Genomic DNA, 18,783 nt, shown 5'->3' on the forward strand with positions numbered 1-18,783 from the left:
ATCTCACTATTTGGATTCAGCAGAGCTGATTACACAGCAGTCAGAACAGTGGGAACTAGGCAAACATCTAGTGAAAACGTTTGTGTTTACATTCACAGCTGCTCAGGCCACAGTCACATACCTAAGTGACTATCCTAGCTGCCCTTCGTGGCTCAGACCAGGAAGAAGAGATGGGGATGGGTATTCTTATGTGTCTTCAGCACTGCAGTAATGTTTTTAGAAACGGAGGAAGAAACAAAATCCACTGACCTGTTAAATCCTCACTTCTGCCACCTGAGCACCGAGCACTATCAAATTTCACAGGCACTCCTGCTAAGAGGGCAATTTGCAAAGTACAACACTGCTAGGAGTGAGTGATGGTACCTTAACATAAAAGCTTTAGTTATCTGAGAATCAGTAAGAGTCACAGAGTCCTAGGGCAGCGTTCCCAGCAGATCCAGCGATATGTTTACACATGCTGGGCTTGTTTGGAAACCCCTTGAAAGGTGCTACTCAGGGTTGTAGTTACTGATGTGTTACCTGCAAGCCAGCAGGACCCGGTGTTTGCACAGGGAGTCTCAGAGGCTGCTGAGACCCAGGCTGAAGCTGCACTGCATCCAAGAACTACGCATGTAAAAATGCAAACAGTGCTTTTGACTTGGGGCTTAACCCATTTCAGTACTGACATGGAAGAGCTTTCACTTTTTATGAGATCAAGGTTTACCATGTGTGAATACCAGGAACTGCTTGCTCATGATGACTGCAGGTATTTGTCACACACAGTTGTTTTTACTTTAATTCTCACATTTGTATGGTAAAAATGATCCAGAGAGACAAAATTCAAATGATTGTTAACCAAGGGATGGTGAGGTAAGTGAAATTTCAATGAATAATACAATCTCTTAAATGTGAGGAGCTGGCATTTCCCCTACACTTGATGAACAGCCTATGATAGCAAAGATTCTCGACATGTTTCTCCACATTGCACTTTTGGAAGCAGTTTTATTCTGCAATTTATCACAACTAGGGTTCTGCATAAGCTTTCCAGAGAAAATTCTGAACATCCTGTTCTGGCAGGTCCTGACCTTTTCCAAGCTCTGCTTGCAAGCACCGGGAAATTCAGCTTCAGAGAATTTATGGAAAAAATCATGCAATCTCTTTTCTTACTTAAACTCACCAAAAAAAAAAAAAACCCCTTGAATTTTGAAGTCAGGAATTATTTTTTTTTTAAAGGCACAGCTTTTTCTTTTTAAAACAGAATCAAAGCTAGTCCACAGGCCAATCATAATCAAACTATAAAGGAGAGGTATTGGGCTACAAGATATTACTAGGCCTCCAGATGACATTTGATATCAAATAGCAATTTTCAAGATTTGGATTCGTTTAATCTTTAGTTGCCTGGCTCTCATTTATGCTGTAAACAGGAAAGATGGCTCTGTTTAAAGGCCATCCCCTGTGCCTGGATTTCACAGCACCACTTCTGTGTCCACGACCTTCTCCATGCAGTTCTGATGGCAGCAGCCAACCCAAGAGATATTTCTGCCTCTGACCTTGATTTTGCTGGAGGAAAAATCTACAGGTTGTTGGTCAGAGAGACTCTGAGTGTCTCTGACAGCCACCCTGTGTCTAAGATGAGATTCTGAATGCAAGTTATTCCTGAGGCCTCTTGTTTATGAGGAGTGGGTTTATGATTAGGGTTGAGCTTGCTCCATGGATCAGCCCAGCCCAAAGCCGCCTCCAGAGGCTGTACACAGCACACTAAAGCTGAGGTCTGATGAAGCAGAGTTAGGCTGCCCACACTCCACACACTAATCTGTGTCTAACCACTCCTAACCCATTCTAGAGGCTGCAGAGTCACAGAACTGGGTGAAAGAAAATCTCCCAGCTCTCAGTCTCATCACAGTAAAGACAAGAACCTGTCATGTTTTGTCAATGAAGAAACCAAGCTGAAGGTGTTTTTTTCATCACTCATATTATTAGTCTAGTCCTGGCATTGTTACCATGGACCTTTGAGGAGCACTCTTTTTCTGCTCCAAAAATTGGAAAGGTTTTTTTTTAACCTTTTCATCCTACTCCTGTAAACTTGCCGTACCCAATATAAATTGCATGGGCTTGTGTAACTCAACTCTTCCTTTCATATCTTGGACTCTTACTGCTCCTTTACCCTCTTCACCTATTTCAATTTATTTTACTTGTTCTGTTTGAAATCCTTACCTTCTCTTGTCTGTCTTGCTGCTTCTCAAGTGAAATTACTCCCTCCTATTCTGCACTCACAACTTGCCTCTTCAGTATTTAACACTTGATATCAGACCGAGCATAAAAATTGTATCAGTAAATTGTACTATAAAGCCTTTGCCTGATGCAAAAAATATGATAGTAGCTTTCAGTCAGACATAGTCACAAGAGCTATTTCATTTAAATTCATATTCATTTGTGCTCCTAACTTGTGAACTGCATGTTAAGTAGGTAAATACTTGCACATTTAATCAAATGTAATAAAGAAACTCAGAAGTAGCTATCATTCTAAGATAATTTTCCATGAGAAAAACACTGCAATATGGATGTTAGCCACAGTTACACCGCCTTGTCCAGTTTAAGAGAACAAAACTGAGTTCAAACCAAAATGGATGCATCAGACACGGCAACAATGGGGAAGGAAGTATGCATGTAAGGGAAGGTAAATTTGCATATTCAGTGAAAGCTTGTTAATGTTTGTCCAACAGCTGATCTGTTACCCCAGAGAGTGGCCCTGTGAAGCCACCCTGGCACTGGAGCCCCCAGAGCTGTACCTTGGAAGAGCAGTGATCTTCCCCCACTTCTCCACGCAGAAGCGCCTGGGCCCGTTGCTGCCGCGGAGAGAGGCAAAGCCTTCGTAGGGAATGCTGGACGTGCCTGTGACAAACTGGCAGCACAAACACCCATCAGGACAGGCCTGCACACAGGGGGCTGGGGGGGACACAGCAGCACACCCACCACAGCCCAGACACTTTTGGAAAAGCATTTGCAAAGCAAGGAAATTCGTGAGGCACAAGCAGTAAATGCTACTTTACATGGAGGCTAAGGGCAAACAGACCATTTCCTGGCTGGGCTCTAGAAGAGGCAACTTAGCAGACTAATTTCCTCCAAAGCTTTTCTGCTGCATAAATATTGTAGAATAACACACTATCAGTATCCAGTTACTCACACATAAGCCTAAGTGAGTTTTTTGCTGCTGTTTCCTTTATTATAAGGAGCTAATACAAAACATAGTAATATCTGGTGGCTTTGTGTTATGCCTTTTTAGCTATATGGTTTTCCTTTGCTTTATAAACCACAATTAATTACTGTAAGAAAAAGACAAAATTCTGAAGGTTAGATATGCCCACTGACACTTGATGAAATACTGACTGGTGAGCAGTTTTATTTACAACTTGTCATGAACAGACCAAACATGGCTTTGGACAGATCAGAGACTACTTAATTTGTAATGACCTGGATATTATAAAAACTTCTGACTAACAGATGTGACAGGAACATACAAGCAGATATTTCTGTCTCGCCATCAAATGGGATGTTCTACACTGCCTTTTTACAGGCTTTTAAAAAAATGCTTAAACAGATTCAAAAAAGAAAATTCTTCATAATTCAGTCATCAGATAAAAATTCTGAATTGTTAAAACCAGCAGATTTCATATTAGATCAATAACGTGGTATGGTTTGCAGTGGAGGTTTGTCTGTTTCTTTATAGACAGGATGGATGTAACCTGAACTTTAAAAATTTAACTCAACAGTAAACCCACATGTATAAATATTCTTCTGTTGAGATATTTTGTCCTTCAGCAGCAGGGTGACTGGAACCTGCAAGTTTAGTGAAAATGGAATTGGACTGACTTTAAGGTTTCCATCATTATTTTCTAATTTGAAACCTTGAACTGCCATCTAAGCTTTCTCCTTCCTAAGCTGTATAAATACCATTAACATTTCTACCTAATGACATAACCAATTACACAGTTTTCCTTTTCTATCTTTAGGAGTCTTAATGTACTTTTAATCAAACAATAGTAAAGGATTATTGACATCAGCCATTGTATCTTAAATTTACTTTTAAAATTAGAAATCTATAAAAATAGCTGTGAGCTTCTCTCACTTGAAGTCATTACATTTATCCTCTGACTCAGGCTATTCCCAGTAGTAAACATCACCATAGTTTCTGGGTATCCTAAACCAGGATGGGGCTATTTGAGCAGCAAATTTTATTTATTTTTACACAGATCAGGTGATTTCTTACCTGTAAAAGTCTTAGACGTTGTTCATTGTTGAACCTTTCCACAGCAGCCCAGAACCACCGAATTACAATGTGATTGTCATGATAACCTGTTAAAACAAAAAGAGCCTTTATACTTTCAGGTGCTGTGAAAGTGGTTGAGGGAATAGTTGGTAAGCTTTTCCTGGTTTGGCCCTAGTCACAATAATGCCATATTCTTTATCCAATTGCATCAAAAGGCAGAAGGTGAGAGAGAAATACTCCTAAAATGCTTAGAAATTCTAAAGGCAGAGAATGAATGTACTATAACAAAAAGAAGTGAGATCCCTTGTGCAAGCATTTCTTCCATTAATCAGTCACTAACATGAATGCCAGTTCTTGAACTATTCCAACACTGTGCTATTTATCTATCTAAAGCTACAAATGATGCTGCAACCATCTCTCTCACAGTATCTCACAGTTCCCAAATCTTCTGTTGTTCTGAAATTATTTCAACTACCAGCCTGCAGCCACTGTGATTGCTTCTAATTTCCTGTCAACTTTGAGTGCATAAAAAAAAAGGAGGAATATGCAACCAAGAATGGCTACCATTTCCATTTCTCTCCCAGGTCTGGGAGATACCTCCCAGTGTGCAGCTGAACATGGCACTTGCTGTGGAGAAGAGCATCCTGTCATGCTGTCTCAGCAAGGGCATGCAAGGAAGCAAACTAAAATGGAAAAATTATCTTCTTGAAACACTAACTTAACCAGAGAAGTTCAAAAATTACTATAAATGTATCTCATGGGATGGTTCTTTACTGTCTTGAAAATTAGGCAGATCCAGAGCCCTTGACACTGTCACTGAACAAGTCAAAATTCAAGTTACCTCCTCTGTACTCTGTATTATTTCTCCAATCACTCAAGTCAATTTCTGCTGTTCCAGCTATAACCAGTTCCAGTTCTCTAGCATCAAATACAGACACCAGTCTTGCATCAACCACCTGTGAAAGAAATAAAATGCATAGCATCATTTCTTCATGTACTGATTCATGCCTCCCCATAAAATCTGCTACTAAGGTATTTACCAGGTATCATTTCATGTAATTCAGGATTCAGGTTTTGTCTTTTTAAACAAACTAGACTCAGAGACCCAATGAAGAAACAGAGCAAGGATTCAATGCTAATCATACAGTGATTGAGAGTATTGTCCAGTGCAAAGTAGACACATAACCACAGTCTTTACATAAATTACTAAAAAAAATTTTTTTACACTCCCTTCCTCTTCCAGTAACTGCAAGGGCACTTCTGACTATATTTGGGACCCTGTATTTTGGAAATGTATACAAGGAGAAAAATATTTTGGAAGGAGAAAGAAAGTAAATTTAATTTTGGAGTTTCTTACCTCATAGAAACCACGAACTAGACTTTCTGTTTGTTGTACAACTCCTCTCTCAATTCTCCATTTCACCATTCTTTCTATGTATTCTTTCTTGTTTTTTTCAGTGACTGGGATATTGGCACCTCCTGGTTTTAGTTCCCGTTCTGTGATCTTAGGACATAAAATGACCAAGTGACAACACAGTTATTATAAAGATAAAAGAAGGAATTGTAATAACTTAAATTTTTAAGCTGGAGTAATTCTCCAAAATCACTAAACAAGCCTGACTAGCAAACTGGAATATATTAAGTAAGAGAACACACAAAAAATTATTTTTAAAAACAATATTTTAAATTCCATTTAGTCTGAGGAACCTTCATAATTAGATTGAAGAATAAGTTGAGAAGAAGAAACAATCCTGACAGTGACTAAAGCACTGGAGTTTTCTGAATAATACCTTAACAAAGGTGTTGTAATACCTTTGAATGGAAACTTTGCTGCAATTAAATTCAGGTGAACTACCTCTAGCAAAGCAATCCTAAATTCTGATATTTCGGATACTCTCCAGAAAATCTCCTGAACCAGAAAAACATGTTTGACCTGCTACAAATATTAATTCCTCCTCAGATTTCAACACTGGTTTCACCAGCAGGAATTTTTGAAATACAAGTTCAAAGCAGCATGGAAGGACACTCGTTCTTCTGTCCAAATAAATGTTTATCTAGCCATAGAGTGCACCAAGGAAATTAAGAATCTTGCACACCTGCCCAAAAACTTCTTCATTTACAGTAAACGTGAGATCCAGGATATCATGTATGTCGTTGTCTTTCATCCACTGCAAACTCTGGTGAAACTCTTCATCCAGATATTCCAGGTCACTCAGGTCACAGAGTCTGACAGAAGAAAGAAGAAAACACAAATACAGATGATGGCAGCAGCCTGTGCTCAGTAACTAAACTCAGACAAAACAGACTGTGAATGGGAGCCAAGAGAAACATTAATAAAGAGGACAACTTCAAATCTCTGTTTATTTGCCTGGTAACAGCAGTTACTGTAAAACACAAAATAACTCTGTAAATATACAAAACTCCAGAATTTAATTTGAAGACACATTGCTTCTTAATGGGAGTCTGCCCCATGTTTCCTGAGAAACACATTTCGGAAATATGAAAATACACAGATTGAAGAGACAAATAATTCAAATAATAGAAGAATTTAAAGGATTTTTTAAACAAGCAAGCAGTGTCCTTTTTGTTTATGTAGCTACACTGCCTCATCTCCATCATTTGTTGAACTGCTTAGATTTCCACCTTACCACATACTTACCATACTTTCCCTTACCTCATCCTTCTCACGAAAATGATGCTGCTAGCATTTAGGTGTTTTAAAAATGTGTGTGCAGTAGGAATGGATTAATTACTCCCCATTAGTAGAACATGCAATGTTTTATAGGAAAAAAAATGCTTCCAGACTTCAAAACCAGCTTTTAAATAAAAGTAAAGCACCTTAAGTTTATTAGATCTTAGCTTCCAGACATGCTGAGCAAGCACAGCCCTCACTGTTCCAGCCAGAACAGAAGCAGTAGTCCTGGAAACAAAGTCTGAAGTCTATCAAAGTACAGCTCCTCAAAATGGAGATTGCCAACAATCAGTCTACCTCTGAGAATGCATGGTGCAGTCTAAGTTATGAAGTGATTCATATCCTATCCTGTGAGTCATTACATGACAAAAGAATAAGAACTCTATTAATATCTGGAATAAGCCCACAGCACTGCATTGTACATCTTCAAGTCTAGAAGAAAGCTGGTAACAGGGCTAAAACAAAACACAAGGTTCTCATACTGATCACAAACAACATTCTGAGATACTGGAAACAAGGAAATTTTTCAAAAAATTAATGGATTTAAATCAGTTTATTAAATTAGAAATAATGGCCTGTCTCCTTTGTCAATACAGCATCATAAATAATCCACACACAAAATGGCATCACTGATAGGGGAAGGAACCAAACAAAAGTGGAGACAGAACAATTCTACTCACATTCGGAGGAGGGCTTTATAAAAGGGTCTTGTAAAAAAGGCATCCAGCAAATACTGATGTATCAGAGCAAGACCAAGAATTCGACCACTAAACCTGAACCTGGAAGAGAAAGGGTTACAGTCATGATATTGAAACGTTGTGGTTGGCACACTGCTCTGTCATCAAAACTTGCATGAATTTCCAAACAGCATTATTAAATCAGACAGCTATGTCTAAATTGTGGTATTTTTGTTTATTTACTGGGTTTCTTTAACATTCTCAGTAAGGCACAGGGAAAAAAATAATAAAAAAGCAAGACTGCAGGGTGTGGAAAACCCCTCAGATAGCTAAGCTACAGCTGCTCAAAAATGTTAAATCCATATTTAACCCAATCAACCCCTGCCAGAGCAGCCACTTTATAAATGCATTATCTCCCAAAATGATAGCCACTGTCTATTTTTATTTCACACCCCTACAGGATTCACTTGTTTTCATGTTATAGAGGGGCCAAAAATTCTTCTACTCTTTCCCTGGCTGACAGCTCATGCTGCCTGTCTTTCTAACTTACAGGGGCTCTTTGCTCCCTCTTCTGACTGTGGTTAAGGAGTTCTATGTATATTTTCACAAACAGTGCCAGAAATATTTTATGTATTGCAGTGCTCTCCAGCCCTGTGTCAACGGGATCTAAATCTCCTTCTCTCACCTCCTTCTTCCCTTATTATCTTCATTTTGTTGGGTGTGTAAGGAGGAAGTTTGCCAGGGGTGAGATCAAATGGCAGCAACCTTGAAATAGGAGGGTCTTTGCAAATATTCCCATGAGAATCAAGATCCATTGTGAAAGCTCTTCCACGATTCTAGAACTAGATTAAAGTCTAGTGTTTGTTTTCAAAGTAAATGTTTCTTGAACTTTCTGTTTATGTATCCTTAACAACATTTTTCTTGGAAAAAATTAGGGCTTCATTATACCTGCTTGTACAGTGTTTGCAAGATGAGGATGTGACATGCAGAGCCTTCCCCTTTCCATGCATAAATTGCTTGTCACAGCTGCATTTTCTGAATTCCCCCTGGGGCTGTACAAAACCAGCACTCTCTGAAAGAGAGAGGGGTCATGCCTCCTTCATTCCCCAGGTCTCTGGTCCAGCACTGCAGAAGCCAGTGTGAATAAAAAACGTTGGCAGAAGCTGCACAGCACATGAGGGTTTTCTCTCACCTCTGTGCCAGGCTTTTCTGCCTTTCCAATAGAGACTTGAAGTACTGGAGTTCAACAGGCAGGCTGCTTCAACTAACTGAACTGTCAACCACTTAATTCTCTTTTCATTTGTAAAATTAATAATGAGATTCCCCTCATGCTCATTCTTTATAACTGACCTTCAAAAAACAAGAACTCAGTGCATATCTGTCCTACAGAGATGAGCACTTGTCATTCCACTATTAATGTAATCCAACTACTTACACAGCAGAATTCTCTGTTAATAGTCACAGCACAGCTTTACAGATTTATGGTGATGCCATGGCTTAAATCAACTGAGGGTGATTTAAACTGGCTTATAATTGTAAAAATAGGATTATGCAAAAATCCTCGATAACTATTTCAGAAGCATGGGTGAATGTACAGCCTGTTTCAAAGCTGTGTGATCAGCAGTCTCCCCCCTACTCCCAATTAAGATATCACCACAGATTTCCTTCCAATAGGTATGTTGGGGTTTTTCCACTGAGAAGATCTCTGTGTTCTTCAGGAAGACTCAAACAAATTACACAGTAATATGTACCTGAAACCTCCCTTCATCTCCTTAGCTGACAAAAAGTCAATTGCTACTTTTTCTTGTTTTTTCCTAATACACAAGAGGTTAATACTGCTTTCATGAAATGACTACTAATGTACAAGAAATGCAGGGAGTTGTGTTGTGAGACAATCCCATGATACATGTTCCAAATTATAATTTTGCTGACCTTGTGAGAAATAAGATCATTTAAAAACCACAAGAGAAACCAAAATCAGGGAAGTCTAAAGAAATGCAATTATCTTGCTGCTGGTTCAAAAGATCAGATTCGGTATTAAATGTCTGAGCAGATCTGAGCAGTTAACCTATAAGTAGGAATAACAGAAAATGTGTCTGAAAAACAAAAGAAAATAATTCTTACCACTCATGGTGATTGTCTACGAAAGCAGACATGGGACTTATTTGTACTGTGTAAGTATCGTTGGCTGAATATTCAAACAAACCATAATATGGATTGAAGAGCTCCCTGGACACCAGGAAAAAAAACTCTCTTGATGGTCCACTGTAGTCCAACCTTTAAAGAGAAACCTGACATTACTATGAAGCAAGAAACTTTTTTTTTTAAATCTACATTCCTTACATTATATTTTGATCAAAATTTCGTAAGATTTTAACCAAAACCCTTATCCGTGCAGATTGCCTAATGCAAAAATATGTGGAACTCTCAAGGGACTATTCTAAAATGGAATAGCTTGGAGGACTGGAATGAAGTTCTCCATGTGGGCTGCACTCAGAAAGAAGCTTTGGCTCCAGCTGTAGTGGCCTTTCTGCCACAGGAATATAACCAAATAATTGGGGGTGGCCAGGGTAGGGAGCAGAAAAATCATGAAAAGAGCCAAAATCAGACTTATCTGCATCTGACATATTAACAATGAAAATAAACAATGGTCATATTTTGTCTTTGCAGACTGCAACCATAGGACAATTGGAGGGATAATATTTGTCTTTTCCCTAGCAATATAATCTGAGATTACTTCAGTGATTTATGTTTCTTGGTCTAAATTTTCTTGTCTGTCTTCCAAACTTGAGTGCATTTAAATGTCTTTTGGAGAGTGCACTTCCTTTGCTGGGTTTTTTTATTTGTTGTTTTCTACTTTTTTTCCCCCTATTTCAAGATTCCAGTAGTAATGAATCTAAATAACCCCTTCTTCCTGAATGATAAACAAACTCATTGCTGACAATGCACTGAGACCGAATTGTGGCATTACTCTGCAGGTCACCAGTCAAGTGAGTTAGGTATGACATTAATGCTCTATTAGAGTTGGAAAACGGAAAACTAGGAATTTTCCAGTGGGGAGCAGAGAATATTATAATCCTAACAAAAAGAAAGATACATCTTTTATAGATGTAAGATTTAATATTTGACTCAAGTACTAAGACAATGCACAGACAGAAGTATCACAGAGAAAGTCAGCTTTCACAAAGAACTCCTGCTACAAATGTTTTGGCTCATAAACTTTTACAGAAGACAACCACAAATGAGAGTTGTTTTTGAGGATGAAGTTGTCAGGGAAGTAAAGGCTAGGTGCCATTATCAATCTGAGGACAAACCCTCTTTCCTCAGCTGATTAAAAAACATTTTCCCTTCAGTCACTTGGAAGCATTTCACTTCTGTTAAGCTTCAGCAGTGAAGTACTGAAACAGATCCTTACCCTGGCAAGAAGGGGTAGATTCCATCAACAAATTAGAGGGAAAAAAAATCAAAAATGGTTCGATACCATGGACAACTGTTGGATCTTAATCTTGGCATGAATACCAGGATCAAGTATAGGGTCACCTGCAAGACTCTTGCAAACTTCTGGGATAATCAGACACACTAAGAAATCCTGAGATAGAAAGGAAACTGTGTGCTTGACTATCAGCCACTCCATACAGCTCCCTCTGTATGCAGTTACTGTGAGTCATGTTAAATAAATCAATCATGAGAGTCCTGCACTGCCAGTCAGATTTATCCTACAATTAAAGGCTTGGCACAAGGGTGAGAAAACTTCATACGAGAGGTATGCAACCACACAACAGCTGCAACTGTGGGGCATTTGGATATTCAGGAGAGGAAAATGTTGTTGGCAACATGACTCATGTCTCCTAGGAAGCACCATTAATACTTCAGATTTACCACTCTTAAATGCAAAGCAGCTTCTCCTAGTAGTTCAAAGAACTCAGGAAAAACAAGGAACCATATTTTTCCTATCTAAGTTTTTGTAATGTGTTACCAAAATGAATGAGTGTATAAAAACCATTAAATGAGCATCACAATTGATGAGTATAGAAACTGAAGATCTGAGGAAGATACACATTATGAGACTTATGACAGAAATCACATTCACATGTCTGAGTTGCCCCACTTACTATTTTATATACTAATAAATCAATAGTTACTAGAATGTTGTATTATGCATTTCCTTACCCATTACTTTATGACTTATATCTCTTTACCAAGAGGAAAAGAAATGCAAAAGCAAACTCCTACTTACACTCTTAAAAAAGGAGGAGCAAATAGGAAACAATTAACTTTCAGTATTCCTCCTCTCCTCCACCCTGACCTGTCTTTCTTCACCTGGCCAAATGAGTGGTTGGATGTGATACATATCCTTGCACCATCTCTGATGAAACAATACTGTTTGCACACATCATTTCTTCATTAAAAATACAGATGTGTAAATAAAGGACTGACGTCATTTTAATTTGACTTTGCTCCTAATTAACTGATTCTTTTCCATTAAGTCTAGAGTCTCATGTAAAGCTGGATATAATGGGGACAGGAGGTGTCACCCCCATTTCCAGGTCACTCTTCATGTTGCTGAGTGGTGAAATGCAGAAGTCTGACGTCTGATGAAAGGAAATGGTGTATGGTGTATCTGGATCAATCTCTATCTCATGTATGATTTTAAAAATTTCCCTTTCATTTTTAAATCTGATTTGAGGCTGTAGGTGTGAAAGCAAAGGCTGGTAGGGGCTGTGTAAAGCAGGCCTTGCTCCTGCATCCCCACCCTCCTTTGTCAATACAGCATAATCTCATTGTGCACCAGCCTTGCCATTCCAGTTCTGAGCTTCTCCTCAGACAGCATGGTGATATTATTTATATGAACAAGTCCACACTTGGCTCTCAGCTGCAAACATTCTTTATTTTAAGACTTCACTGGATCTTTATTAACACTCAGTGCTTCAGGGTAAACTTTAAACAAACAGTAGGATTTAGAGGTTTTCAAAGACATATTAATTTTATCTAATCTTGTAGGAGATGTTTCTATTACAACTTTGCATTTTAAAGACTCACACATTGCATGGCAATAGCCCACACTACAGCATTTCAAGAGCTGTGCTGCAGTTTTCTGAATATCATGGAATAAAAGTTTGAATGTTTATAAACATATTCATGAAGCATTTCAACAACAGACAAGTGGGCTTTAAGACCTGCCAAAGGGGTCACAAATCAAGAGACAAAAGCAGCAAATAGTACATTGTTTCAGTTTCACTTGTAAAGGAAATCTAACCACATCTTGCTTTGCAAAGCACATCTCACAACCTGAACATATTAGAATTTCATTAGACACAAACTGAGCATTCTCTAAATGTGACTTTGAAACCTGGGGAATATTTGGGGTTTTTTAACAACTGGCAACAGCCCAGTTGCTTTTATTTGTGATGCAGGCCCTGGCCTGAAGAGGCAGTGAGCACCTCCTGTAGCATTGAGGGCTTTCTGCTCCCAGTGCCTCAGACAGGGGCTAAATTAAGGACTGAGCCCAGAGCCTACTCTGGAAGCACACTACCTCCAACAAATAGCAGCTGTCTTTTGGTAAGCCCTGGAGACACAACAGCACTGAGAGAAAAGAAACATGAATAACACAAGAAAGCTGTTTGGTTTTTAATTTGCTTTCCCAGCAACATTCTGAAACACACACCAACTACTGGGAAAATTCACATAAGCATTCACATTACTTCTGCAAATGCAAGATATGTTACATTGCAAAATGCTTAAGAAGCCATCTTGAACAGCTGCATGTTCTAGGCTTTTGTATGTGGCATTTCCTGAGCACAGCCCTTCCTCTTTTCACTCTAGACAAAAAGTTTGGTGAGAGAGGAGCAGCAAGACACTGTGTTCTCAGGCCACAAATACTTCCCTGTTTTACTCACCCTTCTTCCCCAACGAACGTGACATAGAGTTTATTTCTCTGCAGGTCTTTTCTTGAGTAGCCCATGATCTGGTTAAAGGCATCTTCTAACAAGTGATCTCTCCTGATGATTAATCTGAAGGGCAAAATTATTTTGAAATAGAAATTTGTGAACATGAACCCCATTTGGAAACATCTATTTACACAGCAGGATAGTAACCAGGGTGATTTCAGAGATACCTGTTTCTGCTGGATAATTTTATTCAGATCAGGAAGCTCCCGTTCTCCAAAGCTCTCCCTTATGTTTCAATAAAATGTCCCTTGTACAAGGAAGAGTAGTTTTGTTTTGTCTACCTTGGTTCTTCCTTAAAAGTCTTAAGCAGAAAGGTCCTAAAGCTTGAATTTCATTAAGTCTGAAATCCTTCTGTAAAGCTGGGCCCCTAAGTGAGTTTAACTGTGAGCAAGAATCTCATCTTTTCCATAAAAATCAATCTCTTAACACAGAAAAAGATAAAACCACGGAAAATCACAGTATGGTAAACCCAGAAACACATGTCCCTACATTATCCTTGTGTGACGGTACAAGAAGTGCAGAAGGAATGGCAATTATTTGTACAAAACCCCACTGAAACATCACATATGAAAACGCAATGTACCTTCTGAAAGAAAAATTGTGAACATGAGGAAGTGTCAAAGATCTAAAATAAGAGGTGAAAGAATCCTCCTTACTCAAACATTTTATCCTCTGCCAAAAAAATGTGTTTAATTAGTTTCCTGAAACTTCACTTGCTCTACATTCAAATAGTGCCTTCTGTGTGTGCCCATCAGATGGCAGCTGCTGCTGCCTGCAGGAAGGCAGGAACCCACCCCAGCTCCTGCAAAGCCCCTCTGGCCCTGCAGAGCTCAGTGACTGCACTGACCATCCTGCTGAGGACATGCAAGGGGAGAGCCAGGAACTGAGCAGGCACCTGGGCAGGACCCAGGCAGCAGTGGAGCTGTGCTGGGCCCTGCTTTGAACAGGTCAGTGCTGTTGCCTGGGAAAGCAACCCAGAGAAAACTTCCATTCACGTGTCAAACTGCAGCTTAAAAATCTACAGTGTGATGGCAAATAGGTCAGGGAAGAAAGGACAGGGAAAAAAAGGGTGTGAGAAATGGAACAGATTATTACAGGGAGCCAAAGCTCCACACCAGTTATTTGCCCAAGTACTCAGGACAAAGCTTTCATAAATAAGGCTTTAACTGTTTACGATTTCATTATATTTTAGGCAGACACTGCTCAACCTTTGCCTCTTAAGACTTGTCTAAACAGTAGCATTTTAATCCCATTTCAGTTTTGCAAAACTTGTAACAAGCTCACATCAATGAAGTCTGAGCTTTGCAAGATTTCTGCAAAAATAAGAGAAGTGACTGGCTGAAAGAAATTATAAAAAAAATAGAAAACCCCTTTTTTATAATAGAGGAAATGATTAAATCATGTTCTAGTGCCTCATGGCTATGAGTTTGACCACTGGCACAAGACTTGGTAATTTACAAAATTTTGAAAGTATCTTGTGAGGACAATTCTTATATATAACAGCACATAATCACATGATTAGCTAATAAATGAAGGAGGGAATACCTCACTTCAAGTACTCTACCATTCAGAGTTCTAAAATAAAAATATTAGCAGTTTAAGGCAATCCTGAGACTTTAACAACATTTAATGTATGAATCCTCTTTATTAAAGAGGGCTGTGATACCAGGACAGGCAATGATGTACAAAAGATATGTCTATCTAATTATTTTTTTGTGGAAAAAGATATGAGAAAATCTAACTGTTTATATCATAATGGAAGAATTCAGATGCCTCCTGCCCTGCAGGCCTCTTCCCAAAGCTCTTTTTGGCACCATATTGGTAATACTGTCTGTACAAAAACATAGTTGGAGGAAGCACAGAGGTGCTCAGAACTTGCTGTATCCTCTGTTATGAATCACATGCTGGCATTAAGTCTTTTATTACAGGTTTTATATTCCCAGAAATGCCTGGGTAACCGTAACATCTGCATTCCTTCTAATGGGAAGAAGCTTGCAGATATGCGAGGCAAGGCAAGCTGCCTGAAAAGAAATCCAGTTTCATGAGATGCTTCAACCTACTTCAATTTCCCTGGGCCTTGTCCATATCCTTTAGTCTCCAACTTCCTGTAGAAGTTCCTCAGCTTGGCTTCAAAGTCTCTTTTGTAGGGAGCTGGAGCTCGGGCATTGGCACGCTGAGTACCTGCAGGGAGAAACAGGCACAGAATGAGCTGTGTGACATGAACTGATGGATGTCCCATCTGCTACTGGAAAGACTCCTTAATAGCAAAAGGTATGCATGGTATGTGTTTGGTTCAGTCACCTTTATAAAGAGTATAAGCTGCATATCCTCAAATCTGCTCTGCATCCAATACTTTTTGGTTGCTCACTTCCAATAGTATCATCTTTCAAAAGTAAATCTTAAAAGAGCAAATCCAGGTCAATGCAAAAGATGGATTTTAAAAACAACACGAGCAACTTGAAAGACTTTTTGTTTTTCAAGTACACTTTATATCTAACCTTTATAATAGTTCATATGATAAATGTTCTGCTCTGGTTTCAATATTATCAGAAAAACAACAACTCGGAAATGAAGCAAAAATAGGCTGGACTCTGCATTGCCCATGTTGACTACATAAAGAGGAAGAAGGAAAATATTTGGAAATTCCTTAGTGGAAGGTTTTTCCCTGGGGAAGTAACAAGGAAAAAAATATAGGAAGAATGGAAAGACTATCAAATTTAAGCTTGTGGAACTTCTAATCTGAGGCTGCAGAAATATACATGATGGCCATGTAAGTGAATTTAATTTTGACAAACTGTTTTTGAGGGTCAATTTCTTAAAGGCAAGGAGAGGTGAGATCTGTACACCAAAAAAAAAAGGCATACCCTATAACTGCATGCACAGTATATACAAATTAGATGTTTAGTCTCATCTATTCTGAAAATGGCCATCATTAAGACTTCCACTGCCTCCCTGGATAAATCACTTCCACCGATTCAATTGCGAGGCAGGGTGCCAAGGAGGCAGTTAAACTCCTTCCCTGCATGGCTGCATAGACATCCCACACAAAAAATTCAGAGGATGTTTAAAATTTTTCGTGCCCTAAAGTACATATAAGTTGCCAACTACTTCTCAGGAACTAGTGGTCACCTGTAATGCACTGAAAGCACAAATGAATAGTTTAGCAGCACTTTTCTGCAGAGTTCCATCTTTTAGCTCAGTTCCTCGTGCAAGTTTGCTTTTGGCTCCCTGCATGATGCTAAGCCAATACAGAAACACTGATTGCTTCCGTGGGGGAAGGCATGGGAACGTAAGGTTTCAGGTACTACAAGAGGAGGTGCATCCGTTCAGCCTGTGGGCAGAGACAGGGGAAGGGGGCAGCCACAAAGACCACGGGTCTGACGAGAAGGCGACAGCACATCCTGCGGAAGTGGCGGCTGGAAGGAGCTGCAGAGTCTATCTCTGCAGAGATCAGAGAGAGCCTGTGAGCTCACCAGCAACACCGAATGCCATTTAACAGGTCTTTAAAAGACCTGTCTGACCAGAAAGAAACTTGGCACTTGTTCCAGGCTTGAAGTGAAGTGTGGGAGGAATAGTAAATATCATGGAATCTGCAGGGATCCAAAAGGAACATGAAGGATCCCTCTGGAAAAACAGATCATGGTCATTGATTCATCTGTAGTGGTTTTCGTCTTTTACTGAGAGCACCAAGAGCTTCTAAAGGTACACTCAGCTGAAATCTCCTGAAAACTTACAGAAATAGTAAACAAGCCTTTTAACTATTGGCCTTTTGCCTCTCTTGTTTGTTTTGCTTTGGGTCAAATGATGTACAAAAATGCAGTCACCAGGAAAAAGCAATAAAAATATACTTTAATGTTAACCCCTCAAGGAAGCTGGGGTTTTTTGAAGGGTACCATAAAATATGAATCTGATAACACATTACTTCATGGTTCAGTGATCAGCATCATAATATTCTGTCAGCACATGACAAGTCCTCACTGCAAATCAGATGCATATGCCAAGAAATTCCTGGGCAATTATAGTGATTACTTCCGCCTTGGGAACAAAAGATGTTAATGGAAGAGCTAAAAACCACCAGTGATGTGATAATCATACTTGATTTTCAAAGAGGTTATATTCTAAAGCAGATATAAAGAGTAGCTTCATGACTATTCATCTTTTCCAAAACAGAAAGTACAAGTGATTGTGGCTGATCTGAACAATGGATCCTTAACGCCCCAACTCGTGCAGCGCAGCACAGCCAGCTTAGCTGATGAGAAAAAACAGAGCCTCCATAGAAACATGGGCTATTTACAATTTCTCATCAAAAAAGTCATTTGTACACCAACACAAACGTGCAGGCTTGCAGACTGACAGGGAGATTCAATGGTCTCTCTATATTTTTCTATGAGCTAGAAGAGAGATTACAATTTTAGGGAGAATGAGACTAAACCCATCACTGTTCATTCTCAACTATCTGCTGCTACTGTGAGTAAATGAGAGTATCACATGTTAAAGACTGAGTGTATTTTGAAATTACTTTGTTGGAATGAAGTTATGCCCAAAATGCTTTGGTGCACGTACCAGTGATTAAGAAATCTTAACTCTGGAAGCCAAAACTGGTTTTATTTATAAAAGACTGCCAGGTTTGCAGTTGGAAGTAAGATGCATACATGCAGATCATTCCCTTCTTTTCAATAAAGGGAAACAGTTCTATCTAAACCACATACATACTGAAAGTATTAATAAATGTGAACACTGTATTTCACTGCTTCGCAGAATGCCATAAGATCATTAAAGTCTTCAGACAGTTTCTTCAGAGAGATCTTACAGAGGTCCTTTGTCCAACAACAGGAAAAGCTACCACATGTTCATGAATGCATTTAATCTGATTCCATGAAAAGGCAAAGCTTTTTGTCATTATGGACTGGGAAACGCCCATGAAAATCACAGTTCTTTTTCTGATAAAAACTTCTGGCTGTCTGGAACTACCTAGAGTTGCTTACACCCTAAATGTTCTCTGTTTATCTATATTTTCGTTATCAAATTTGTAGAAATCCCCTTAAGCCACTTCCGATATGTTTATCTATTATCTTGAGGAAACCAAGCATAGCACCATCTATCAACACGGCTTTCAAATGGAACTTGTCATACTTGCAATAATTTAGTTCTGATCTGCAGCTCAGTTAGAATCTGAAATATCAGTTTCTTTCCATTCTGACATGAATATCCATACAGCTG

At 39.0% G+C, this 18,783-nt stretch overlaps 1 protein-coding gene across 2 annotated transcripts in view; it reads right to left on the reverse strand.

The window, feature by feature from the left end:
• The window catches only part of HECW2 (HECT, C2 and WW domain containing E3 ubiquitin protein ligase 2), a 105,415-nt gene that overhangs the window by 11,509 nt on the left and 75,123 nt on the right, over positions 1-18,783 (reverse strand). For both annotated transcript variants that reach the window (XM_039699961.1, XM_039700061.1), the window contains exons 19-27: positions 15,624-15,744; positions 13,513-13,626; positions 9,740-9,892; positions 7,619-7,717; positions 6,343-6,472; positions 5,604-5,750; positions 5,088-5,202; positions 4,247-4,332; positions 2,769-2,881 (exon numbers count right to left, since the gene is read on the reverse strand). In XM_039699961.1, coding sequence (XP_039555895.1) covers positions 2,769-2,881; positions 4,247-4,332; positions 5,088-5,202; positions 5,604-5,750; positions 6,343-6,472; positions 7,619-7,717; positions 9,740-9,892; positions 13,513-13,626; positions 15,624-15,744 — 1,078 coding nt within the window. The remainder of the gene's footprint in view (positions 1-2,768; positions 2,882-4,246; positions 4,333-5,087; positions 5,203-5,603; positions 5,751-6,342; positions 6,473-7,618; positions 7,718-9,739; positions 9,893-13,512; positions 13,627-15,623; positions 15,745-18,783) is intronic.

The sequence above is a fragment of the Passer montanus genome, unplaced genomic scaffold (assembly GCF_014805655.1).
Source record: "Passer montanus isolate IOZ18808 unplaced genomic scaffold, ASM1480565v1 scaffold1, whole genome shotgun sequence".
Taxonomy (NCBI): domain Eukaryota; kingdom Metazoa; phylum Chordata; class Aves; order Passeriformes; family Passeridae; genus Passer; species Passer montanus.